The sequence below is a fragment of the Bos indicus x Bos taurus genome, chromosome 29 (genome assembly GCF_003369695.1).
Source record: "Bos indicus x Bos taurus breed Angus x Brahman F1 hybrid chromosome 29, Bos_hybrid_MaternalHap_v2.0, whole genome shotgun sequence".
Taxonomy (NCBI): domain Eukaryota; kingdom Metazoa; phylum Chordata; class Mammalia; order Artiodactyla; family Bovidae; genus Bos; species Bos indicus x Bos taurus.
The window spans coordinates 22,593,564-22,615,935 of NC_040104.1; the positions used below are offsets into that span (position 1 = coordinate 22,593,564).

Here is a 22,372-nt window from a genome sequence, read left to right on the forward strand (position 1 = left end):
CCTGGACTCCAGCACGGTGGCAGGAGGAGCCCAGAGGGGCTCGGCTAGCTGGGCAGAGCGTGCTCGGAGCCGGGCCGCTCCTTGGTCCAGTTCACTTTCCGCTTTGACATCTCTTAAAGAAAAAGGCCAAGGTGCCACAGTTCAAAGGGGACTGGGGACATGGGTGGAGTGCAGGGCTGGGCTGAGGCCAGCAACCTCACAGTAGCTCACTGAAGATAGCTGACGGGCTCCTGACGCCTGTGGAAGCCTCAAGTTTCACTTCTGCTCACGAGCCCTTCTTTCAGAACCAAGGGGCCCCAGAAAGGGGGGCAGGCGGAAAACACTCACAGAGCCTGGCCTTACCCAGCTGGCCCCAGGGCAGCTGCAGAGGGGAGGGAAGGCAACCCAGGGGCTGGGCAGGCTGGACAAGCGAGCCAGGGACCCCGGAACCTGCTCGGCAAGGCCTACAGACTGTTCCAGGCTGGGCGCCTATCCCAGGACCCTCCAAGTCTGTGTTAGTGAGAAATGTCACTTCCGAGAGTCTCACCTCCCCTTGCCCAGCACTGGTTACTGAGTAACCAAGTCAGATAGAGAGGTGGACTGGCTATCTCTTAACTATTAGCTGACAGTCCAACTTACTCTTTCAAATGAGCACGCTAATAGCTTTATGGACCTCGTTAAGACTTTGCACTAGAAATGCTTCTGAGGTAGGGACAAAGAACAGTGTCTGTCAAAGCAGTGACCGATAACAAACAAAACCCCAAGGACCTGCTACCACCACCAGCGCAACAATAGAAAATAAGAAAGAGCCCAGGAGAGGGACCTTAGGAGACAGTGGCGGAAGGCCCCTTTCGTCCAGCGTCTACCGGGTCATCTCCCGGTCCTTGCATCCCCCTCCTGGCTTTGCAGCCACACTACAGACAGTTCCCATTGCCATTTCAGGCCCCAGGTCAAGGGGGACTTGAGCTCCCTCATTGACCCACTCCTATCACTTCCTGCCTCAGCCCAGCCCTTCAACAGAGTCTGGGGCAGCTAGTAGATGGATAGGGCCATTCGGGTTGGCCACGTGAGAGACTGGGCTGGGGCACTTGCCCTGAGGAAATGAACTTGGTGGCCTGTCCTTGGATGTGCCAGTTCTGGGACTCAGCAGATCTGAAAGGGAGAGAGGGCTGGGGATGGTAAGAACCAGGGCAACGGTGACTTTCCATCACTGCGCTTCCTCCCGAGTCCTCCACTACCACTGAGACACAGCCTGGTAGGGAAAGGCCAGGCTGAACAGACCGCACAGGGCAGAGCCCCCGAGCCGGGCTTTCCACTGACAGGAGGGATGGAGACAGGCCATACGGGACGGGCCAGGTCTGTGACGGCCTCTGAGGAACAAAGCCCTCCTGGAGCTGAGCGCAGCCTGACTAACGGATCCTCCAGGTGCTGCCCTTTCCTCCAGCTGGGACTCAGACACTTGCTCAGAGGGATCGAGGGGACTCTGGGCTCGGTCCCAAGGTCCTTCCGGAGAAGGGAATCATTGGCTAGTAGCACAAGCAGCCCAGGACTTTCTAGAAGGAATGAATACATCATCATCTTTTTTAGGAGAGTGGAAACTATAGGCTAGATTGCTAGACTGCTTTGTTTTGAGAAGGAATCTAAGCAGGGGAACCCCGAGTGTTCAGACAGAATGAAAAGACCTGGCTTTCAGCTACAGCATGAGGTGTCGTGTGGGTACCTGGAAAACCTCTGGGAGTGTGTGAGAGCTGGCAGGGTTTGGGAGAAGTGGGCAGGAAGCTGGTCTCTCTTCTGCAGAGAGGCTATGCAAACAGCACCAGGGGAAGGCACTGATGGTGGCAGGGCTGTGGTCCTGCCAGGGCATCAGGATGGGGGCCCTCCTCTGGAGAGTCTCCAGAGGCCTGGCCCCTGGCTCACCCTCTTCTCTGCCTCCTTCCAGGCATGAAGGATCCAGGAGGTGAGGCATGAGCCAGAGGCCAAAACGGGAGCAGCAAAACTGTCCACCTCGCCTCTACCCCACATACCAACTCGGGGGCTGTGAGATGGGGGTGGGGTTGTGGGCTTCACCGACTCCACCCTTGGTGTCTGGCCCCAGTTTGGTGTCACTTGGGAACTGCTCAACCCCAACTTCAGTGCTCAAGTGGTACTGCCGACTGGAAGACATAAGGCCTCGGCCATCCAAACAAACCATTCCCAAACCCCTGCTGCCTTCTAGATTAGCCGGGCCCCTGGGGCAGACTGCCCCACCCAGAGCCAAGGAAGTGCTCATCAGTCTGCTCCCTAAAGGGGAAACAGCAGAGAGGAAGAGGAAGCAGAACAGCTGGGGGAGAAGACAGCAATCATGGGTGGGTGGGGGAGGGGAGCGAGCAGGGTCACATGCTCTCTGGGGATCAGCCTGAAGACCGGGGTGGGGGTGGGGGATGCAGGAGTGGGGACAGGGGACAGGCTCAGCCCTCCAGGTCCTCTGCCAGGATCTCTCATTCCTTCTCAGAGCTGCCTCTCACCATCACAGCTCATCCTTAATGGGTACCAGGAAAATAAGACAAGAGAAAGCTGCTTTGGCAGCATCTGGGACCCCTGGTCTGAAGCTACAGCAGAACAGGGAAAAGTTCGTTAGACCAACAAGAGGCTGGGTCTTAACTTCTGGTCCTGTGACTGCGACCCTGGGCCAGCTGTCTCACCTCTCAGCCTCTGCTTGAGCTTCTTTTAAACAAGACTGTTAACTGTCATCAAGGTGGCCCTGGGGATTAATGCAGAGAACATTTCACCTCTCAGTCTCACTTTGATCTTCCTTTAAATGAGATACTAAGGGACTTCCTGGTGGTCCAGTGGCTAAGACTCTGCACTCTCAATGCAGAGGCCCCGGGTTTGATCCCTGGTCAGGGAACTAGATCCCATAGGCCACAGCTAAGAGTTCGCATGCCACAGCTAAAGACCTCGAATGCCCCAACCAAGACTGGGCACAGCCAAATAAATAAATAAGATCGTGAATTCCTATCATAGAGGGGGCGGCAGAGAATAATATGGTTGGATGGCATCATCAACTCAATGGACATGAATTTGAGCAGACTCCAGGGAGAGAGTGAAGGACAGGGAAGCCTGGCGCGCTGCAGTCCACGGGGTTGCAAGGAGCTGGACACGACTGAGGGACTGAACGTTACAGGAGATGTCCATAAGTACTGTGAGCTGCAATGGACCTGGCAGCAGGCCCTCAGCACACTCTGGCACACAGATCCACTGGTTCCTGCTGCAAGTACCACCTGCCTCGCCTCTCCAGCTCCCGTGGGAGGACCGGAATGTGGGGGAGGACTGCCATGAGGGAGTTCGCAACTCCTGCTTTCCTGCCCGTCCGGTGCCTCATCCCGTTCCTGCTCATCCGGCTCCTGCTCCTCCTCCCACGGGCCACAGGTCCCAGGAAAACGGGCCCAGCCCCATGTGCAGCAGCCATAGTCATCTCTCTGGCAAGATGCCCACATTGCCATCTGCCCCCAGACAGGCCCACTCAGAGGCTGGCACCGGCTAGAGCAGGTCCAGCACTGGGCGAGGACACAGCAGGGGTCTGACTGGAGTAGGAGGGGGGGGTACCATCTTCCTGGGCAGAAACTCCTCCGAGTCTCTGCCTTCTGCCGGCACAGCTCATGCCACCTGCCTCTCAGCCTCCTATCCAGGGGCCACGCCTTCAGACCCCCAGGCTCCCGCCAGCAGGTGACCAGTGCTGAAGGGACAGGCTGTGACCTCCCTGCCCTGACTGCCACTCCACGGCCTCTGCTCAGAATACCTCCCGATCCAGCAAGTCAAATGCTACCTTTCCTTTCTAATGAAGATGAATCCCACCTCCAGAAACTGACAAGCACCAAGCCATTCCCAAGGACTAAGTGTGCTCCAGACACCAGGCTAAGTGCTTTCAATGTCTTCTCACTTAATTTCACCAAAGCCCTGGGCTAGAGGTACATTGTTATTTCCATTTCAAAGACAAGAACCTGAAGCCTCAGAAATTTAGTGATCTGTCTCAAGCAAAACGCCTCTGTTTTCTTTTCCCCTCCCACCCTCTAATCAGAAGGAAAAGACCAGGGACATGGGAGTCCATCTAACCTGGATTCAAATTCAGCTCAATCATTGACTAGCTATGTGGTGCTGGACAAGTTACATAACTTCTCTGTGCCTCGTTATATCCTTATAATGGGGAATTAGGCCGGGAAACAAACAAAGATCTTGCAGTGAACCACAAACACAATGCCTGGTACAGAGTGGTAGGAAGAGCAAGTAGAATAATAGTCAATAATTAATGTTTAGTCAGTGCTTACTGTGAGCCTGGCACTCATCTAAGCATTTTACCTGCTTCACCTTGCGACAATCCTTAATCCTTACAACTATGGAATGAGGCAGATGTTACAAATATCCTTGCTGTACAGACAGCAAAGCCGAAGCTCGGGGGGAGCCCACCCACCAAGATCCCACTCCAGAATGCCTGCTTTCTTCTCTTCTGTTTAAAAGTCCTCCCTGGGAACGTGTGGAAGCAGCCAGTTTGATAATGAGAGGACACGCCCTCCCTCTAGCTTAATCCTTAATTCCGAGAAAGTAGGACTGTGTCTTAATCAACTTTGTAAGCCTGAGAGTTCAAAACAATCATGTGTCTACAGTAAGAACTACAAAGATGTTGGGTATTTGTTAGGAGTCCAAACCTACACACGTCAAGAAAGAAGTGAAGGAACACTTGCCGTGGGCTCTCCATCAGCCACGGGAGGTCAAGAACATTCATGGATCACTTTTGCCCCCAAGAACCCACCTGACTTTTACTGATGCTGGGGCAGCTGGGGGATAGTGCTCAGAGAAGTTAACTATACAAAAGGACACAGTGGTGAGCGGATTTCAATTCAGATCTGTCTTAAACCTGGGAGACATGGTTGGATTCACACTTTAAGAAGTGTCTCAGTGACATGTGCAGCTGTAGAAAGTTATGTGTGTTTCTGAGCTCTTCTAAAATGCTGGTGTGGGACAGGCAACTTCCAATAACCCAGTCTCTCTGCCCCTTCATTTCCTCTGAAATACAAGTTCCTTTGGTTAAAAAGTATAGTTAATATATATGAATAAGACTCTACTAGGAACAATAAGTGGCAGAGAGGTACAACTTTGTATATACAGTAATGAGATGTATTTTTGTTTATTAAGAGAAAAAAGAGAAGTAGAATATGATTATTTATATAAGTATCTCAGGAATGGTTTGCTGCATGAGAAATTTCCATAGACTTCTCAGTACCCTCTTGGTCCATGATCTGTCTCTATGGATCAGTATCCTGGTGTGCTTTGCCTAATGATGACAGTATTGTTACCAATCATGACTTCAGCTAATCTTATCCAAGCTGCAACTTTACTTCTTTATTTTGAGTCTAGCATCTTCTAGGTCAGTGGCTTTCAACTGGGGAGGTACATCAGACTTCCCTACAGAGCTTTATTAAAACATAGATGTTTAGGACTTGCTGGTGTATGTTCATGCACAGTTGTGCCCGACTCTTTGCAACCCCATGGACTGTAGCCAGCCAGGCTCCTCTGTACATGGAATTCTCCAAGCAAGAATATTGGAGTGCGTTGCCATTTGCTCCTCCAGGGGATCTTCCCAACCCAGGGATCAGACCCATGTCTCCTGCATTAGCAGGCAGATTCTTTACCACTGAGTCACTTGGACTTACTAAATCTAAGTTGACATTCTTGGTATTCCATTGGTATATTATGAAAATTATGTCTTGAGACTTCTACATATCTCTAAATACATAAAAATATATATACTGAGATATAAAAAATCTTGAGATATTTTTCCTCTATAAAAATTATCCATTCTTAAAAATCGGATATTGTGTTCACCATCTTCTTTGAAATTAACCTTAAGTATGTTTTTAGACACTGTCTAATATTTTCTGGGTTGGCTTTGTGTGTGTTACATACCTCAGGAACAACCAGACTTCACTGTTAGCTGCATTTTTCTTGTCATGACTTCTCATCAGATCATTCACTTTTGAAAATTATCATTAATAAATTAATCCATACCTTTTCAGATCTCTGACCCTTACAGATAGTTTCTGTTCTATTCTGGATGCTCCCTAAAGGCTCTGCAATCATCTACAAGCCGAAGGTTTTATCTTTAACAACCGAGCACTGTCTCACGAAATCAGTGGACCAGGTACACACTCGTGGGTACAGACTCCTGGTGATATCATTCAGATATCTTTAAGAACATACTTGTGGACTGAGTCAGGACTTCCAAAACTTAGGTAAAAATGCTGACAGGTTTATGAGGTTGCTGACCCAAGATTCAGCAGAACAAGAATTAATCACTTAGAACTGAATGGACTGATGAGGGTAATTGTCACTGACATTCGGAATGTCAGTGACATTATAGCGTTCAGTGTTCTGAATATATAAGAAAGCTCTTTTTTCTTTCTTCTTAATATGCCTGTAACTCATAACAATTTAGGAGATTCTGTTTTTGTAAACTGAAATGAAATGTTGTAAATATTTTATTCTCTCTACCTGACTCCCCAGAATTTAGAAACTTTCATTGTCTCCTTGTTTTTTATAAAATACAGTTATTTGCAAAAGTTCAGTAAGAATCTGTCCTCTTTATTTTATCAGGACGTATTTGAGAACAGGTTTACCAGGTGTCTCTGTCTCCACAGTAAAGAATCTACCTGCCTATGCAGGAGGCGTGGGTTTGATCTCTGGGTCAGGAGGATCCTCTGGAGAAGGAAATGGCAATCCACTCCAGTGTTCTTGCCTGGGAAATCCCACTGGACAGAAGAGCCTGGGGGACTACAGTGCATGTGCTTGCAAAGAGTCAGACATGACTGAGTGACAGAACAACAACAATTAGAAAACTTGGTTTTGCAACCAAGGTCTTGCCTGGAATATTGTATTTGACAATGATACTCATCTAATCAGATATTGATGCCACTCTTAAGGAATTAAGATTGACAGCCAATGCAAAACCCTCCCAAGAAAACTGGCTTACTGTCTTCCCTTACAGGCAAATCAGGACTTCACTTCCTGGCAGGCCCAGGAACCTTAGGATATTTTGGGGACCTCAAGAAGAGGGGAATTTGTCTATTAATAAATGTATAGGTACATCAGGTAAAACCTAGTGGAGACAATTTCTTGGCTTGGCTTCCTAATCTCAGAACAGTAAATAATAGAAGGCTTTTAAAAGTCCAGTCTCAGAACCCTTATGAAAACTTCCAGCCAAGTGAACTTAACACAGTAAATTATGTATATAGATAATCAGATCAAACCTAACACGACCAACCTTATTTTGTGACCAAAAATAATCATTCTTTGAGACTATTTTTTATCTTAGCAGAGAAAAGTGTAGGAGAGGGAAAAAAAAATGTGTGTGTGCTTCTCTGGAAAACTGTGCATTGCCAGGAGGACAGCCCTCCCCTCCAAGTTATCTGATTCATGCCTGTCCCTGACCTTGAATTTCATCAAACAGTAAGTAACAAATGAAGAAGAAGTGAAGAGAAGTCGCTCAGTCGTGTCCGACTCTTTGCGACCCCATGGACTGTAGCCCACCAGGCTCCTCGGTCCATGGGATTTTCCAGGCATGAATACTGGAGTGGGTTGCCATTTCCTTCTCCAGGGGATCTTCCCAACCCAGGGATTGACCCCGGGTCTCCCACATTGTAGGCAGACGCTTTACCGTCCAAGCTACCAGGGAAGCCCAAGTAACAAATAAGTCATATAAAATATGTCCATGAACTGATAGAGTTTCAATAACCTTCTCTCTCAACCAGTTTTGCCTCAATATTCCTGACTTAAATGGGCATCTTCTTTGTATTCTTTTTAAAATTGTGGTAAAACATCTGTAACATAAAATTTAACTATTTTTAAGTGTCCAGTTTAGTGGCATTTTGTACCTTCACATTCTTGTGAAACCCTCACCATTCATCTCCAGAACCTTCTCATCTTCCTAAACTGAAACTCTGTACCCATTAAACAGTAACTCCCCATTCTCCCCTCCCTGGATTTTCTTTTGTGCCAATTATACCATTTTCTGGCACTCTCATCACCAGTGAAATAAAATCTTTTAAACACATGTTCATTTTCATATCCTTACAAGAGTCATCTGACCTTTTTCTGAAAAATACCAAATAAACAAATGAGTGAGGAAGGCTGGCAGTGATGAGGAAGGTCCCCAAGGAGGACTGTCACTAATTGGAAAGTGCCTTGGGTGACCATCCTGATTTGCCCAGGACTGAGGGGGTTTGGGGTGAAGGATTTTGTTTTAAAACAAGGCTGGGTCCTACTAAGAGCTTGCACCCCATCTAAAGGGTGATGATAATACTCCTAATGATAAAATTTGAGAATTTAGGCCTGATATTGCTAGATCAGAGGAAGGAGGAGTCTGGCTATTAACGTTAAGTTTTATCATTTGCAAGTGATGGCAACTAACACAAAGTGAAACAGAACGAAAGAAAGACACGGTGCAGACCAAGCAAAGTGTTCCGTTGTGTGGCCTCTGATGAAGAGTGGGTTGAAAACTCTCCAGCCCACCAAGCCTCCTTGTGCAGGAGGAAGTCGCTGGCTGGCTGCCGGGGTGACCAGCCAGTTGAGGAGCAGCTGGCCCTGATCTGAGAGGTGTGCCCTCCCCGGGGGTGTCCCTCAGGGCCTGGAGCCGCTCAAGGCAAGCTCCCAGGACCACTAGGTTCTGGTCTTGGAGCTATCCGAGGGCTAAAAGAGACCAAATGGGACACTCGGCAACTCCAACGGCCACTTTCTCGTAGCAGCAGCTGCCACGCCCTGACCTCGGTTCCCTAGTCTACAAACCGGGGGTCCCCCGGGTGATAAAGGAGGCGCTCTGAATCGGGTCTCTCCCAGCGGGTAGTGTGTGTGCGCGGAGGTGAGGATGCGAAAGGACAAGGCTGAGACGCTCCTGGACAGCGTCCCAGGGAGGGGTTCAGGAGAGGCGGAGTGAGCACGTGCCACCTCACCTCCCCGCCGACCGCCGGCCAGATGCTACCAGAACCCCCCACCCTCACCCCAACAAGCGCCCTGGGACTCCCGGAGTCGGGTATCAGTAGCGAGGCCGCGGGGCCCGGCGCTCCCCGTGCCCCCACGCCCCAGCCCCGCTCACTTGCTGTCCCTGGAGAAGGCGCGGAGGAACCAGATGCCGGGCGCCAGAGAGGACCGCATCTTGCCCGGCGGTACCCGAAGCAAAGGCGGAGCGGAGCAGGACGCGGAGCTGGGCACGCGTCCCGATCTGACAATCCCCGGGGTTTAAATGCCCCGCCGGCCGGCCCGCCCCGACCCCGCAACCCGTGGCCTTTAGCCCCCGCCCCCTTGCACCTGACCGCCCTCGGGGCCGCCGGGCGCTGTGCTGAGCGCACGCGGCCTGCCCATCTTCTGGTCCGTCCGCTCGCACGCGAATTTCCCGTGCTTCGCCTCGGGCCGTGGACCCGCGGCCCTCCGCGCCTCTGTGGGCTCCTCCTTCAGCCAGAACTTGCCGGCTCACTTCCCTGAGGGAACCGAAAGCTGCGATCACACATGCAGCCGGCTCTGAGCGACCTTCTGTCTGCCCGCAGAGGCTCCTGCCGCGCCTTCCTACCCTGGTTACTAGTGACCCAGACACTGCCGGGGAAACTGAGGCCGGCTGGAGGGCCAGGACTGACACCCCGCGGCCCCCGGACAGGACCGCGATCTGAGTGCGAGCGCCCCCTGGCCCCAAACATACTTCCCAGGTCCCAGCAGGGACTTGCTGTCCCATTCAGATTCCAGCCTGTGCGCTGAGCCAGACAGGACCCTCCGATCCTCCCCGCCACCACTCTACTCCCCACGGGGACAGGGTCGCGGCCATGCAACAGTGGAGGGCCCCTCGGAGGCACAGAATTCTGCACACATCTAGCCTGAAGAGTTCCAGGGCATGTTTCCACCTATAAAAAAGGAGTTATTGTGAGATCGTTGGCTGTGAAACCAAGGGTGAACTATCGCCGAGTGGAAAGGGAAGCGTGGCCTGGAGAATAAAATTGTTATTAGGCGTAAACTAGGAACGTCCCTGTGCAAATAGATTTCAGCTCTAACCCCACCCTGCCCCTGACTCCTAGGAGTGCCCAGGCCCAAAGTTCAAGGTCAGAGACTTGCCGGTAAGGGCTATACCAAACAGGATCAGACCCAGGAGAGTGGGCTTGGCCCCTACCAGTCCCGGAATCAGGCAAAAAGAGGTAAACAGAGTTGTAAAACCCTCCCTTAACACCAGGAAGTTTGGGGGCCAGTATCTAGCCGCAGAGATGGAGATGCCAACAAGCAGAGCACAGGAGGTGGGGGACTAGAAATGAAAGGAGAGAGGGAACAGGAAGGAGGAGCTGGCTTGGGTGTGTAAGGTATGGAGCTGAGACACCTGAGGAAGAGCTCAGCTACCAGTAGCTAACTCAGCCCTTAAATTACACCATACACAGTGCCCAGATGTACATTTATTCCATTCATTCTTACAAGTCAGTGAGGCGGGCATGATCCATCTGGGAAGGCTAACCACATATGCTGGTTTGCCTGGGACAACCCCAGGAGACACCTGCTTCCCCAGAATGCATAATGGACAGCTCTGAGGTCAGTAACACCCAAAAGACATTGGGCCTGATAGAAGGCAGATTAAGGGTGGAAAAGACACTGGAATAATGAGCTGATATCACCAGGAAGACAGCTGCTTGTGTCCCAGGGACTAGAAGGAAGGATAAAGTTGGATATAAAGGAGCCAAGGAAGCAGCTGAGCTCACTTGAGGCTACACAGGAGGAGTACATGGATGTGAGCAGGGGAAGGAAAGAACTGAACACCAGGCCTCCAGGGGGCTTCCCAGGTGGCACTAGTGGTAAAGAAACTGCCTCCCAATGCAGGAGACATTGGAGACCTGGGTTTAATCCCTGGGTCGGGAAAATCCCCTGGAGGAGGGCTTGGCAACCCATTCCAGTATTCATGCCTGGAGAATCCCATGGACAGAGGAGCTTGGCGGGCTACAGTCCATGGTGTTGCAAAGAGCTGGACATGACTGAAGCGACTTAGCACACACACAGGCCTCCAGGGGTGTTATCCAGACCTCAGCTGTGTGGAATCGCTAGCTTTCCATTGGAGAAAGAGAGAAACCAAGGAATAAGACTCATTACCACTCATTTTACATGCCCCTCCAGAGAAGATGTGTTTTTGTCCCTCGGGAGATCACGCTCGTCTGTGGCTGGAACCCTCAGAGAGGCACAGAGACCATCCCCTATAGGTGGTATGGCTCCCGAGCTGTTGGGGGCAGACCCAGTCCTGAGACAGTCTTTGCCTTGTCCTAGTTCCTTCTTGGGAATTCAACCTTAGGTCCCTGTTCAAGGGGCCAGGATGGTAGTGGGGACACACCGAAAAGTGTTCCTCCCTTGCTCCCGTGGGGGAGCTGACAGTCGTCTTCTTGCTTTCTTGCTTAGGGGGGCGATGAAAGAGGATATTCCTTTCACTCACGTACACAAGTGTCCTACCCTTGGTTCACCTTCCTGTTATCTGGCCCCCCTCATACGCTACCTGCTCAAACCCGGCCGGGTGTGCGTAGTAGTATCTAAAGGAATATTTTTTAATTTTTAAATTTCTGGCATATGAGGTCTTAGACCCTTGACCAGGGATCAAACCCATGCCCCTTACACTGGGAGCACAAGTTTTAACCACTGGAACATCAGGAGGTCCCACCGATAGACCTATAACTGGTCAAAAACGCTCACCATGACACTCTATTTAAAATGGATAACCAACAAGGACCTACTATATAGCACAGGGCACTCTGCTTAAGGTTATGGGGCAGGCTGGATGGGAAGGAGTCTGGGGGAGAATGGATACAGCTATATGTTATGGCTGAGTCCCTTTGATGTTCACCTAAAACTATCACGACATTGTTAATCAGCTACACCCCAATACAAAATAAGAATTTTTTTAAAAATGTTCACTTATAGTTTAGTATCGAGTGAGTGAAAGACGCTCAGTTGCGTCTTTGCAAGCCCATGGACTGTAGCCCACCGGGCTCCTCTGTCCGTGGGATTCTCCAAGCAAGAATACTGGAGTGGGTAGCCATTTCCCTGGTGCTGGCAGTTCATGGCCTTTTTGTCCATCAATCACCAGTTCCTATTGCTAGCAAGTTTCTTTGACCATCCACAGAGCTTTTTGGGTGGTCAGTTATTTGTTTGGATCCTTCAGATAGGGCAACAAGTGTCCTTTCTGGTACTTCAGAGGGACCCAGGGACCTGAATTCTTGAGAAAGTCTGTGAGAACAGACCATGAGGGAAAGCATCAGGCGGCAGAACCTTCGTGTTTCCCTGCACACACACAAGCATCATTATTCAAACACATTTTTCCCCTCCCACTTCTGTCTCACTAAACAGAGACTAGCACAATTTTTGTGATAGAATCAAAGCCCAGGGTCTTGATTAATGGGGTAGGAGTTGAGATATTAGGAGAAATAGAGATTATTAAACATCTTAAAAATTCGTTTTCTTTTTCGTTTGGCCACGCCCATGTAGGATCTTGGTTTCCCCACCAGGGATCAAATCTACACCCCCTGAGGTAGAAACACTCATTCTTAACCATGGGCCACAGGGGAAGTCCCTAAAGATTCTATTTCACTTAGGCCTTTTTACTGAGAGGCCAAGTGTAGTGAAAAGAACACGGGCTTTGCAGCAGAGCCACCTCTGTCTCAGCTGCTTCTCTGAACCTCAGTTCTCTCCTCTGTAAAATGTGGATAATAACATCTGTCTTGCAGGGGAGCTGTAAGAATTTAAAATTATGCATATAAAAAGTGTATGGCCATATTAAATAAGTTTGGTGGAACAATTATTATATTTGCATAAGCTTATATTTAGCATTAGGAACAGATACTGACTACAACTTTTAGAAACCAATGGCCATTACACATGTGGAAAAAATACAGGCACCAGAGGATCAGAGTCCTTAAAAAGTGTTGGTGGACAATGAGGTACCATCTCACGCTGGTCAGAATGGCTGCTATCAAAAAGTCTACAAACAATAAATGCTGGAGAGGGTGTGGAGAAAAAGGAACCCTCTTACACTGTTGGTGGGAATGCAAACTAGTACAGCCACTATGGAGAACAGTGTGGAGATTCCTTAAAAAACTGGAAATAGAACTGCCACACGACCCAGCAATCCCACTGCTGGGCATACACACCGAGGAAACCAGAATTGAAAGAGACATGTGTACCCCAATGTTCATTGCAGCACTGTTTACAATAGCCAGGACATGGAAGCAACCTAGATGTCCATCAGCAGATGAATGGATAAGAAAGCTGTGGTATATATACACAATGGAATATTACTCAGCTATTAAAAAGAATGCATTTTAATCAGTTCTATGAGGTGGATGAAACTGGAGCCTATTATACAGAGTGAAGTAAGTCAGAAAGAAAAACACCAATACAATATATTAATGCATATATATGGAATTTAGAAAGAAGGTAACGATGACTCTATATGCGAGACAGCAAAAGAGACACAGATGTAAAGAACAGACTGTTGGACTCTGGGGGAGAAGGCGAGGGTGGGATGATTTGAGACAATAGCACTGAAACATGCATATTATAATATGTGAGATAGATTGCCAGTCCAAGTTTGATGCATGAGGCAGGGTGCTCAGGGCTGGTGCACTGGGATGACCCTGAGGGATGGGATGGGGAGGGAGGTGGGAGGAAGGGTCAGGATGGGGAACGCATGTGCACCCATGGCTGATTCATGTGAATGTATGGCAAAAACCACCACAATATTGTAAAGTAATTAGCCTCCAATTAAAAAAAAAAGTTTTGGTGGATATAACAGAATAGATTCACCTGAAAAGTCTTTAATATCCTGTGAGTGTGTGTATAGGTATGAATGTATAGGCATGTGTGTATGTCTGTGAGTGTATACAACTTCACTCACTGAGTTACTGTAAGCATTGTGATAACACACGTAGAATAATTGGGGGGTAACAAGAATGGATTTATGGGTTGAGTCAAGTGTCATGAAAATGAAAGGCGCTGAAATCTTAAGAAGAGTTGCTTTTAAACTTCTTCCAGCCAATACAAAAAAAAAATAGATGAACAAGGTGGCCGTGTATCCAAAAAGGTTTTGTTTCTCAATAAAAGACAATGTTTTGGGAACTTTCTTGCATTGTTGGTGGGAATGCAAACTGATATAGCCTCTATGGATAACACTATGGAGTACGCAAAAAAAAAAAAAACACACTAGGAATAAAACTACCATATGACCTAACAATCCCACTACTGGGCATATGTTCTGAGGAAACCATAACTGAAAAAGACACATGTACCCCAATGTTCTTTGTAGCACTATATTGCTAAGACATGGATGTCCATTGACAGATGAATGGATAAAGAAGTTGTGTACATATACACAATGAAATATTACTCAGCCATAAAGAGGAACACATTTGAGTCAGTTCTAATGGGGTAGATGGACCTAGAACCTATTATACAGGGTGAAGTAAGTCAGAAAGAGAAAAACATCATATATTAATGCATATATGAGCTTCCCAGGTGGTGCTAGTGGTGAGGAACCCGCCTGCCAATTGCAAGAGATACAGACAGTTTTGATCCCTGGGTCAGGAAGATCCCCTAGAGAAGGGCATGGCAACCCAGTCCAACATTCTTGCCTGGAGAATCCCAGGGACAGAGGAGCCTAGTGGGCCAGAGTCTATAGGGTCACAAAGAGTCGGACACGACTGAAGCAACTCAGCACACATGGAATCTAGAAAGACGGCACTGATGGGACGATCTGCAGGGCAGCAAGGGAGACACAGACACAGAGCACAGGCTTGCAGACACGGTGGGGAAGCGGGACAAGCTGAGAGAGCAGCACCGAAACACACACATTCCCATATATAAAATTAGACAGCCAGTGGAAAGCTGCTGTATGACACAGGGAGCTCAAATCTGGTGCTCTATGACAACCTAGAGGGGTGGGAGGGAGGTTCAAGAGGGAGGGGACATATGCATACCTATGGCTGATTCATGTTGATATATGGCAGAAACCAACGCAATATTGTAAAGCAATTATTCTCCAATTTAAAAAAATTTACATTAAAAAAATTAAAAGAAATAAATCCAAAACATAAACAAATAAAAGACAATAGTTTGGAAGCTCTTGGCAAAGAAAGCCCCAGCATTGATAAGACTGGTGAAAGGGAGGGGCTTAAGTCTACTCAAGACTCAGTGGCCTTAAGAATGGGCTTTTGAGACCACTAAGAGTGAAACACGGAGAAGGCAGTGGCAGCCCACTCCAGTCCTCTTCTCTGGAGAATCCCAGGGACGGGGGAGCCTGGTGGGCTGCCGTCTTTGGGGTCACAGAGTCGGACATGACTGAAGCGACTTAGCAGCAGCAGCAGCAGCAGCAAGAGTGAAACAAGGCGGAAGCCCTGCTCTCACGCCATCAACCGGTGGCCGCAGATATATATAAGGAGACAGACTGCAGGAGGGCGGGGGCAGACTGGGGAAGTGGTTAAATTATTATGGTCTCTCAGGACTTCCCTGGTGGTCCAGTAGATGAGAATCTGCCTGCCAACTAAGGGAACATGGGTTCGATCCCTAGTCCAGGAAGAGTCCACGTGCCGTGAGGCAACTAAACCTGTGTACCACGATTACTGAGCCCATGCTCTGGAGCCTGTGCTCCGCAACAAGAGACTCCAACACAGTGAGAAGGCCGTGCACCGTGACAAAAAGCAGCTTCCGTGTGATGCAGCTAGAGAAAGCCTGTGTGCAGCAATGAAGACCCGGCACAGCAAAAAACAACTAACTAAATAAATAATTTAAAAAGTATTATGGCCTCCCAAAGTCACTTTGTTCAAGGGAGAAAATAAAAAAGGAATATATAAAAGGCAGCCTCCCGGAGTCTGCTCACACAAGCTGAGGACAACTTTCCGTTGCTCTAGTATCTAAAAGTAACAATTCATTCCTTTATTCATTTAATCAACACTTTTTGAATGGCAGCTATGCGCCAGGCATGGGGCTCTGTGCTGAGGATATACTGATGAGCAAGAGAGGCATGGCCCTAATCTCAAAGTCACAGTTGAATGGGACAGAGATGTGTAGAGATGTAATTCCACCTCAGAGTCCTAGGAGAAGTTGTTGTTGTTTAGTTGCTAAGTTAAGTCCAACTTGTTTGCGACCCATGGACTGTAACCTGCCAGGCTCCTCTGTCCATGGAAATCTCCAGGTAAGAATACTAGAGTGGGTTGCCATTTCCTCCTCCAGGAAATCTGCTCCACCCAGGGATCAAAGCCAGGTCTCCTGTGATGGCAGGCAGATTCTTTGCCACTGAGCCACGAGGGAAGCTCTAGGAGAAGAGCTACCACGTATACAGGTATGTTCATACTCCTAAGAATGAACATACTCCTAAGGTGGCACTGACAAGGGATCAAATAACTGGAAGAGCTCAGGGCATTCACGGTACCTCATATGAGAAGCAGATGTGAACTATAGCTGGGTGTGGGCCAAGTGGAGAAGAACAAAAAACTGGGACCTGCAGAGTGCCTGGACACCAGTGTGTGCAAAATGACAAAGCAGGAAAAAACGTGGTCTGTTCAAAAAATGGTGCATAAACAATTCTGTTAGCTGGAGAGCACGCTTGCAGAGTGAGGTGTTCCAGAGGTTACAACCACAGTCCATTGTGGTGAAATAACCTTAAATGTCAGTGTTAAGGGGCTGGGATCTTGTTCTTTGGACAGCTGGATGTAAAGAAAAGGTTTTCAAAAAGGATTGAGAGGTGATCAGATTTATGTTCTTAGAGGAGAAATGGCTATTTTTAAGGCCTGGTGGGCATCTGGTTTTTGGATCAGATGGAATAGACCCACTGCTCCCCATTCTACTTGGTGGTGGTGGTGATTTAGTCACCAAGTCGTGTCTGACTTTTGCGACCCCATGGACTATAGCCTGCCAGGCTCCTCTGTCCATGGGATTCTCTAGGCAAGAGTACTGGAGTGGGTTGCCATTTCCTTCTCCAGAGGATCTTCCCAACCCAGGAATCGAACCCAAGTCTCCTGCATTGCAGGCAGATTCTTTACCGACTGAACTACCAGGAGGAAGCCACGCTCATTGCTAAGCGCTAAAACCCCTGGGCATTAAACACATAGCACCATAAGAAAACTCTGAACAAGTAGAGAGAAGAAGCAAGATTAGCTAGGAACCTCGAGATCTGGGATAAGACAGAGCAGTGATTTGTCCAGGTTTCCTTTTATTCTGGACTGGGTACTGGAGAAGCCTGCAGTCCAGAAGTACAACAGCACAGGCAGAAAAAGAGAAGGAAAGGAAAAGAAAAAAAACACCAAGAAAAGCTGGCTATTTAAGTAAAGGCTCAAGAAAAGGGTAGCCTATGCAAACCAAGTGGAAGTGGTAGTTGCTCAGTCGTGTCTGATTCTTTGGCACCCTGTGGACTGTAGCCCACCAGGCTCCTCTGTCCATGAAATTCTCTGGGCAAGAATGCTGGAGTGGGTTGCCATTCCCTTCTCCAAGGGAACTTCCCCACCCAGAGACTGAACCCAGGTCTCCTGTATTAAATGTGGATTCTTTACTGTCTGAACCACCAGGAAAGCCCCCACATACGGTATGGTTCCATTTAAATAACATTCTTGAAATGACAAAATTATAGAGGTAGCGAGGAGATGAATAGTGACCAGGGCTTAGGGATCGTGTAGGGGGGTAGGAAGGTAACTCTCTAGGAGTAACATGAGGGGGAGGTCTCTGTGGTGATGGAAGAGTTTCGTGTCTTGACGATAGTGGTGTTTACATGAATCAGCGCATGTGGAAACAGCAACATAGAACCATATATACTGGGTTGGCCCAAAAGTTTGTTTGGGTTTATCTGTACCATCTTACAATACATACTGTACTAATGCCAGGTTTCTGCTTTTGATATTGAGCTATAGTTATATTAAAAGGAACCATTGGGGGAAACTAGGAAAATTTCCTCCCTGAACTATTTTTGCAATTTCCTATGTGTGTGTGTGTGTGTGTGTGTGTGTGTGTGTATATATATATATATATATATATACATGAAAGTGAAAGTTGCTCAGTCGTGTCCGACTCTTTGCGACCCCTTAGACTATAAAGTCCTTGGAATTCTCCAGGCCAGAATACTGGAGTGGGTAGTCTTTCCGTTCTCCAGGGGATCTTCCCAACCCAGGAATCGAATCCAGGTCTCCAGCACTGCAGGTGGATTCTTTCCCAACCCCACAAGGGAAGTCCATATATAATTACTTTATAGAAAGTTTTGTAAAATATGAAAAAAAAAAAGCAACTCTGTCAACTTTTAAATTCTTTCTAGTAGTTCTCAGTTTGCTAATTCTAGAAATGGGATGGTATGACTACCTTTTTAAAAAACTATATATATATTTATATATTTATTTGGCTATGTTAGGTCTTAGCTGTAAGCACACAGGATCTTTAGCTGTAGCATGGGGGATCTCAGTTCCCTGGCCAGGGGTTGAACCTGGGCCCCTGCACTGGGAGCGTGGAGTCTTAGCCACTGGACCACCAGGGAAGTCCCATGAATTTACCTTTTAATATAAATCTTTTCTTTTGAGAATATGCTGTGGAGTGTCAAGGTCAGCTGTCCATGCTAATTCAAGTTAACATTTAACTTTCCTTATTCATGATTTCAGCATTATTCCCTTGATTCCAAATGGTTCCAGCTCTGTTTTTACCTAACACTTTTGTTTGTACCACTTCACAGCTAGGAGATTATACTCCTCCCCATTCCAAAGACAAGAAAATTTAAGCTTATAGAAGAAAAAAGGCATGTACTGAATCACATGATGATGGTGGTGGAAAGAGAAGATATAAACTGTTCCCCAGGCCACTCCGAATATATGGAGATCAGATTCCTTTGTTCTCAGCCCCTGGGGTGACTGTGGGATGCCTTCCTGCCTTCCACCGCTACTCTCTTAAATCTATACTTGGGAATACAGTTTTACTGCATCATTGTGAAACAAGAGGAATGAAACAGGGAGAACAGGTTGGACAAAGGAAAATTGGAAGTTGGATTTAGAAATCAGAAGCATGTGACTTCAAAGAACTATGATGCTTTTTGCAGACAAGAATTGGAAGGTCTTTTAGGGAAAAGTTTACTAGTAAGATTAAAGGAAGCCTGGATAAACAAACTAGTCTCATACAATAAAAACCAGAGATGTTCTTGCTACCTTTAGGTGCCCATGGCAGCAAAGGCAGGCCCCACATTTGGACAAACTCTCTCTGTATCGCCTTTGGCCCAGAAATACCTTCATCCTACAGTTTCTCCAAAAAACTCTTTCCTACGGGAGTCAGATCCCTATTTCCTTGCACACTGTTGGCATTCCTTGTAAAATATGTAAAGGACAGGCAGGAATTGTGTTTGAGATTGAAATTCCTGGGACAGTCCTGACCCTCGTGCTTCTGAGAAGCTCTTAGGTTACTTTCATCTTTTGGCTGCACCTTGCGGCATGTGGAATCTTCTTGCCCCAACCAGGGTTTGAACCCACAGCCTGTGTATTGGAATCTTGAAGTCTTAAGCACTGGACCTCCAGGGAAATCCCAGAGAAACTCTTATTTTAAACCCCAAAATTGGGTTTGATTCTTCCCCTTTTCAGAATCAAATATCATCTAAATGCTCTCACCATATGCTAAAATGTGCTCTAGCAACTTCTATCGATTGAGCCCTGTTTCTAACCTTTTCCCCCACTTTCCTACTAATGACTTTGTGTAGGTCTTTGTAGTTTAGAATGACAGAGCTTCAGCTGGTTGTTGGGGGCGGATATGCCCACACATCTCTGGGAAAAAGAAAAAAAGTGAAACAGACAATTCATCAGTTTCTTTCAAAGTCTTTGTGTTACCTTGGAAAGTCCTGCAAGTCTTAGGCTTCTCTGGTGGCTCAGCTAATAAAGTTACATGGGGAGCCCAGAAGACACACAGACACAGAAGCCTCAACATTTAAAAATACAATCAGGTTGAAAACAGATGAACTATGAATGAATATTCAGTCTGGTTAATTAACAAATATTTTAAAAGTCAAATATGAAATTCCTTATAAAAACTTCCAACAAAGCAATCTTAAGGATACCTGGATCATGAACTAACACTCTTACTGTACCTGTATAAATAATTAGACACAATCCAATGAGACCAGCTTTAGGTTATGATCAAGAATAGTCTTGCTTTAGGGCTATTTTTGATCAAAGCATAGGAGGCTGTAGAAAAAAATGTTATGTTTCAGTGGAAAATTATATATGGTTTAGAGGACTCCCTTCCAGGTTATCTGATTTTAGCCTATAGTTAATTTAATTTACAGTTCTGCAAATTTTAAATAACTATTTAGAAAGAAATCAGGTTTGTCTCCATTTGAAATTTCACAACATTCTTTTATTCATATAAATATGAGTACTTTTTTTTTTCATTTACTTTTTCTTGGAACTACATCTGCTTATTTCCTTTGGACTTTCAGTCTTTAACACATGCTCATTTTAATATCAACATGCTCATTTTATTATCTGTATAAGAGGCATAAGTTTACTTTTTCCTGAAAATTGTCTTTTAATGTATATAAACAATTACCACGTAAGACAGAACAATATGTGCTACATAAAATTACAAGTACTGTGCTATGATTGGGCTTCCCAGGTGGCGCTAGTGGTTAAGAACACGTCTCCTATGCAGGGGACATAAGTGACGTGGGTTCAATCCCTGGGTTGGGAAGATCCCCTGGAGGAGGACACAGCAACCCACTCCAATATTCTTGCCTTGAGAAACCCATGGAAAGAGGAGACTGGAAGGCTACAGTCCATAGGGCCGCAAAGAATAGGATATGACTGAAGTGACTTAGCAGGCACACATCCATAATTGGACAGGACGAATACTTGCTTCTGATTATAGAGGAAAACCATAGAATGGGAAAGACTAGAGATCTCTTCAAGAAACTTAGAAATACCAAGGGAACATTCCATACAAAGATGGGTACAATAAAGGACAGAAATAAAGGACCTAACAGAAACAGAAGAGATTAAGAAGAGGTGGCAAGAATACATGGAAGAACTATACAAAAAAGACCTTCATGACCCAGATAATGACGATGGTGTGATCACTCACCTAGAGCCAGACATCCTGGAATATGAAGTCAAGTGGGCTTTAGGAAGCATCGCTACGAACAAAGTTAGTGGAGGTGATGGAATACCAGTTGAGCAATTTCAAATCCTGAAAGATGATGCTGTGAAAGTGTTGCACTCAATATGTCAGCAAATTTGGAAAACTCAGCAGTGACCACAGGACTGGAAAAGGTCAGTTTTCATTCCAATCCCAAAGAAAGGCAATGCCAAAGAATGCTCAAACTACCACATAATTGTACTTATCTGATATGCTAGCAAAGTAATGCTCAAAATTCTCCAAGCCAGGCTTCAACAGTACGTGGACTGTGAACTTCCAGATGTTCAAGTCGGATTTAGAACAGGTAGAGGAACCAGAGATCAAATTGCTGACATCCGTTGGATCACAAAAAAAAAGCAAGAGAGTTCCAGAAAAACATCTACTTCTGCTTTATTGACTATGCCAAAGCCTTTGACTGTGTGGATCACAATAAACTGTGAAAAATTCTTAAAGAGATGGGAATACCAGTCCACCTGACCTGCCTCCTGAGAAATCTGTATGCAGATCAAGAAGCAACAGTTAAAACTGGACATAGAACAACAGACTGGTTCCAAGTCGGGAAAGGAGTACATCAAAGTTGTATATTGTCACCCTGCTTATTTAACTTATATGCAGTGTATATCACGAGAAATGCTGAACTGGATGAAGCACAAGCTGGAATCAAGATTGCCTGGAGAAATATCAATAACCTCAGACATGCAGATGACAAAACCATTATGGCAGAAAGTGAAGAAGAACTGAAGAGCCTCTTGATGAAAGTTAAAGAGGAGAGTGAAAAAGTTGGCTTAAATATTCAGAAAACTAAGATCATGGCATCTGGTCCCATCACTTCATGGCAAATAGATGGGGAAACAATGGAAACAGTGACAGACTATTTTGGGGGGCTCCAAAATCACTGCAGATGGTGACTGCAGCCATGAAATTAAAAGACGCTTGCTCCTTGGAAGAAAAGTTATGACCAGCCTAGACAGCATATTAAAAAGCAGAGACATTACTTTGCCAACAAAGGTCCATCTAGTCAAAGCTATGGTTTTTCCAGTAGTCATGTATGGATGTGAGAGTTGGGCTATAAAGAAAGCTGAGCACTGAAGAATTGATGCTTTTGAACTGTGGTGTTGGAGAAGACTCTTTCGAGTCCCTTAAACTGCAAGGAGATCCAACCAGTCCATCCTAAAGGAAATCAATCCTGAGTGTTCACTGGAAGGACTGATGCTGAAGCTGA

General features: G+C 46.8%; 1 protein-coding gene and 1 non-coding gene across 4 annotated transcripts in view; one reads left to right on the plus strand and one right to left on the minus strand.

Moving 5' to 3' along the window:
• SLC37A2 (solute carrier family 37 member 2) overlaps positions 1–9,576 on the minus strand; it is a 28,111-nt gene extending 18,535 nt beyond the window's left edge. The window contains exon 1 of one of the 3 annotated variants that reach the window (XM_027532209.1): positions 9,313–9,576. Coding sequence is in view for 2 of the 3 variants with exons in the window: in XM_027532206.1 (XP_027388007.1) it covers positions 9,101–9,159 (59 nt within the window). In the remaining variant the exon portion in view is untranslated. Of the gene's footprint in view, positions 1–9,100; positions 9,268–9,312 lie in introns of those variants that run through there. The other 2 variants (XM_027532206.1, XM_027532208.1) reach the window with 2 other exon arrangements.
• TRNAE-CUC lies at positions 2,794–2,866 on the plus strand. Its single transcript has one exon. It is a non-coding gene; the product is annotated as a tRNA-Glu (tRNA).
• Positions 9,577–22,372: the final 12,796 nt, after the last annotated feature.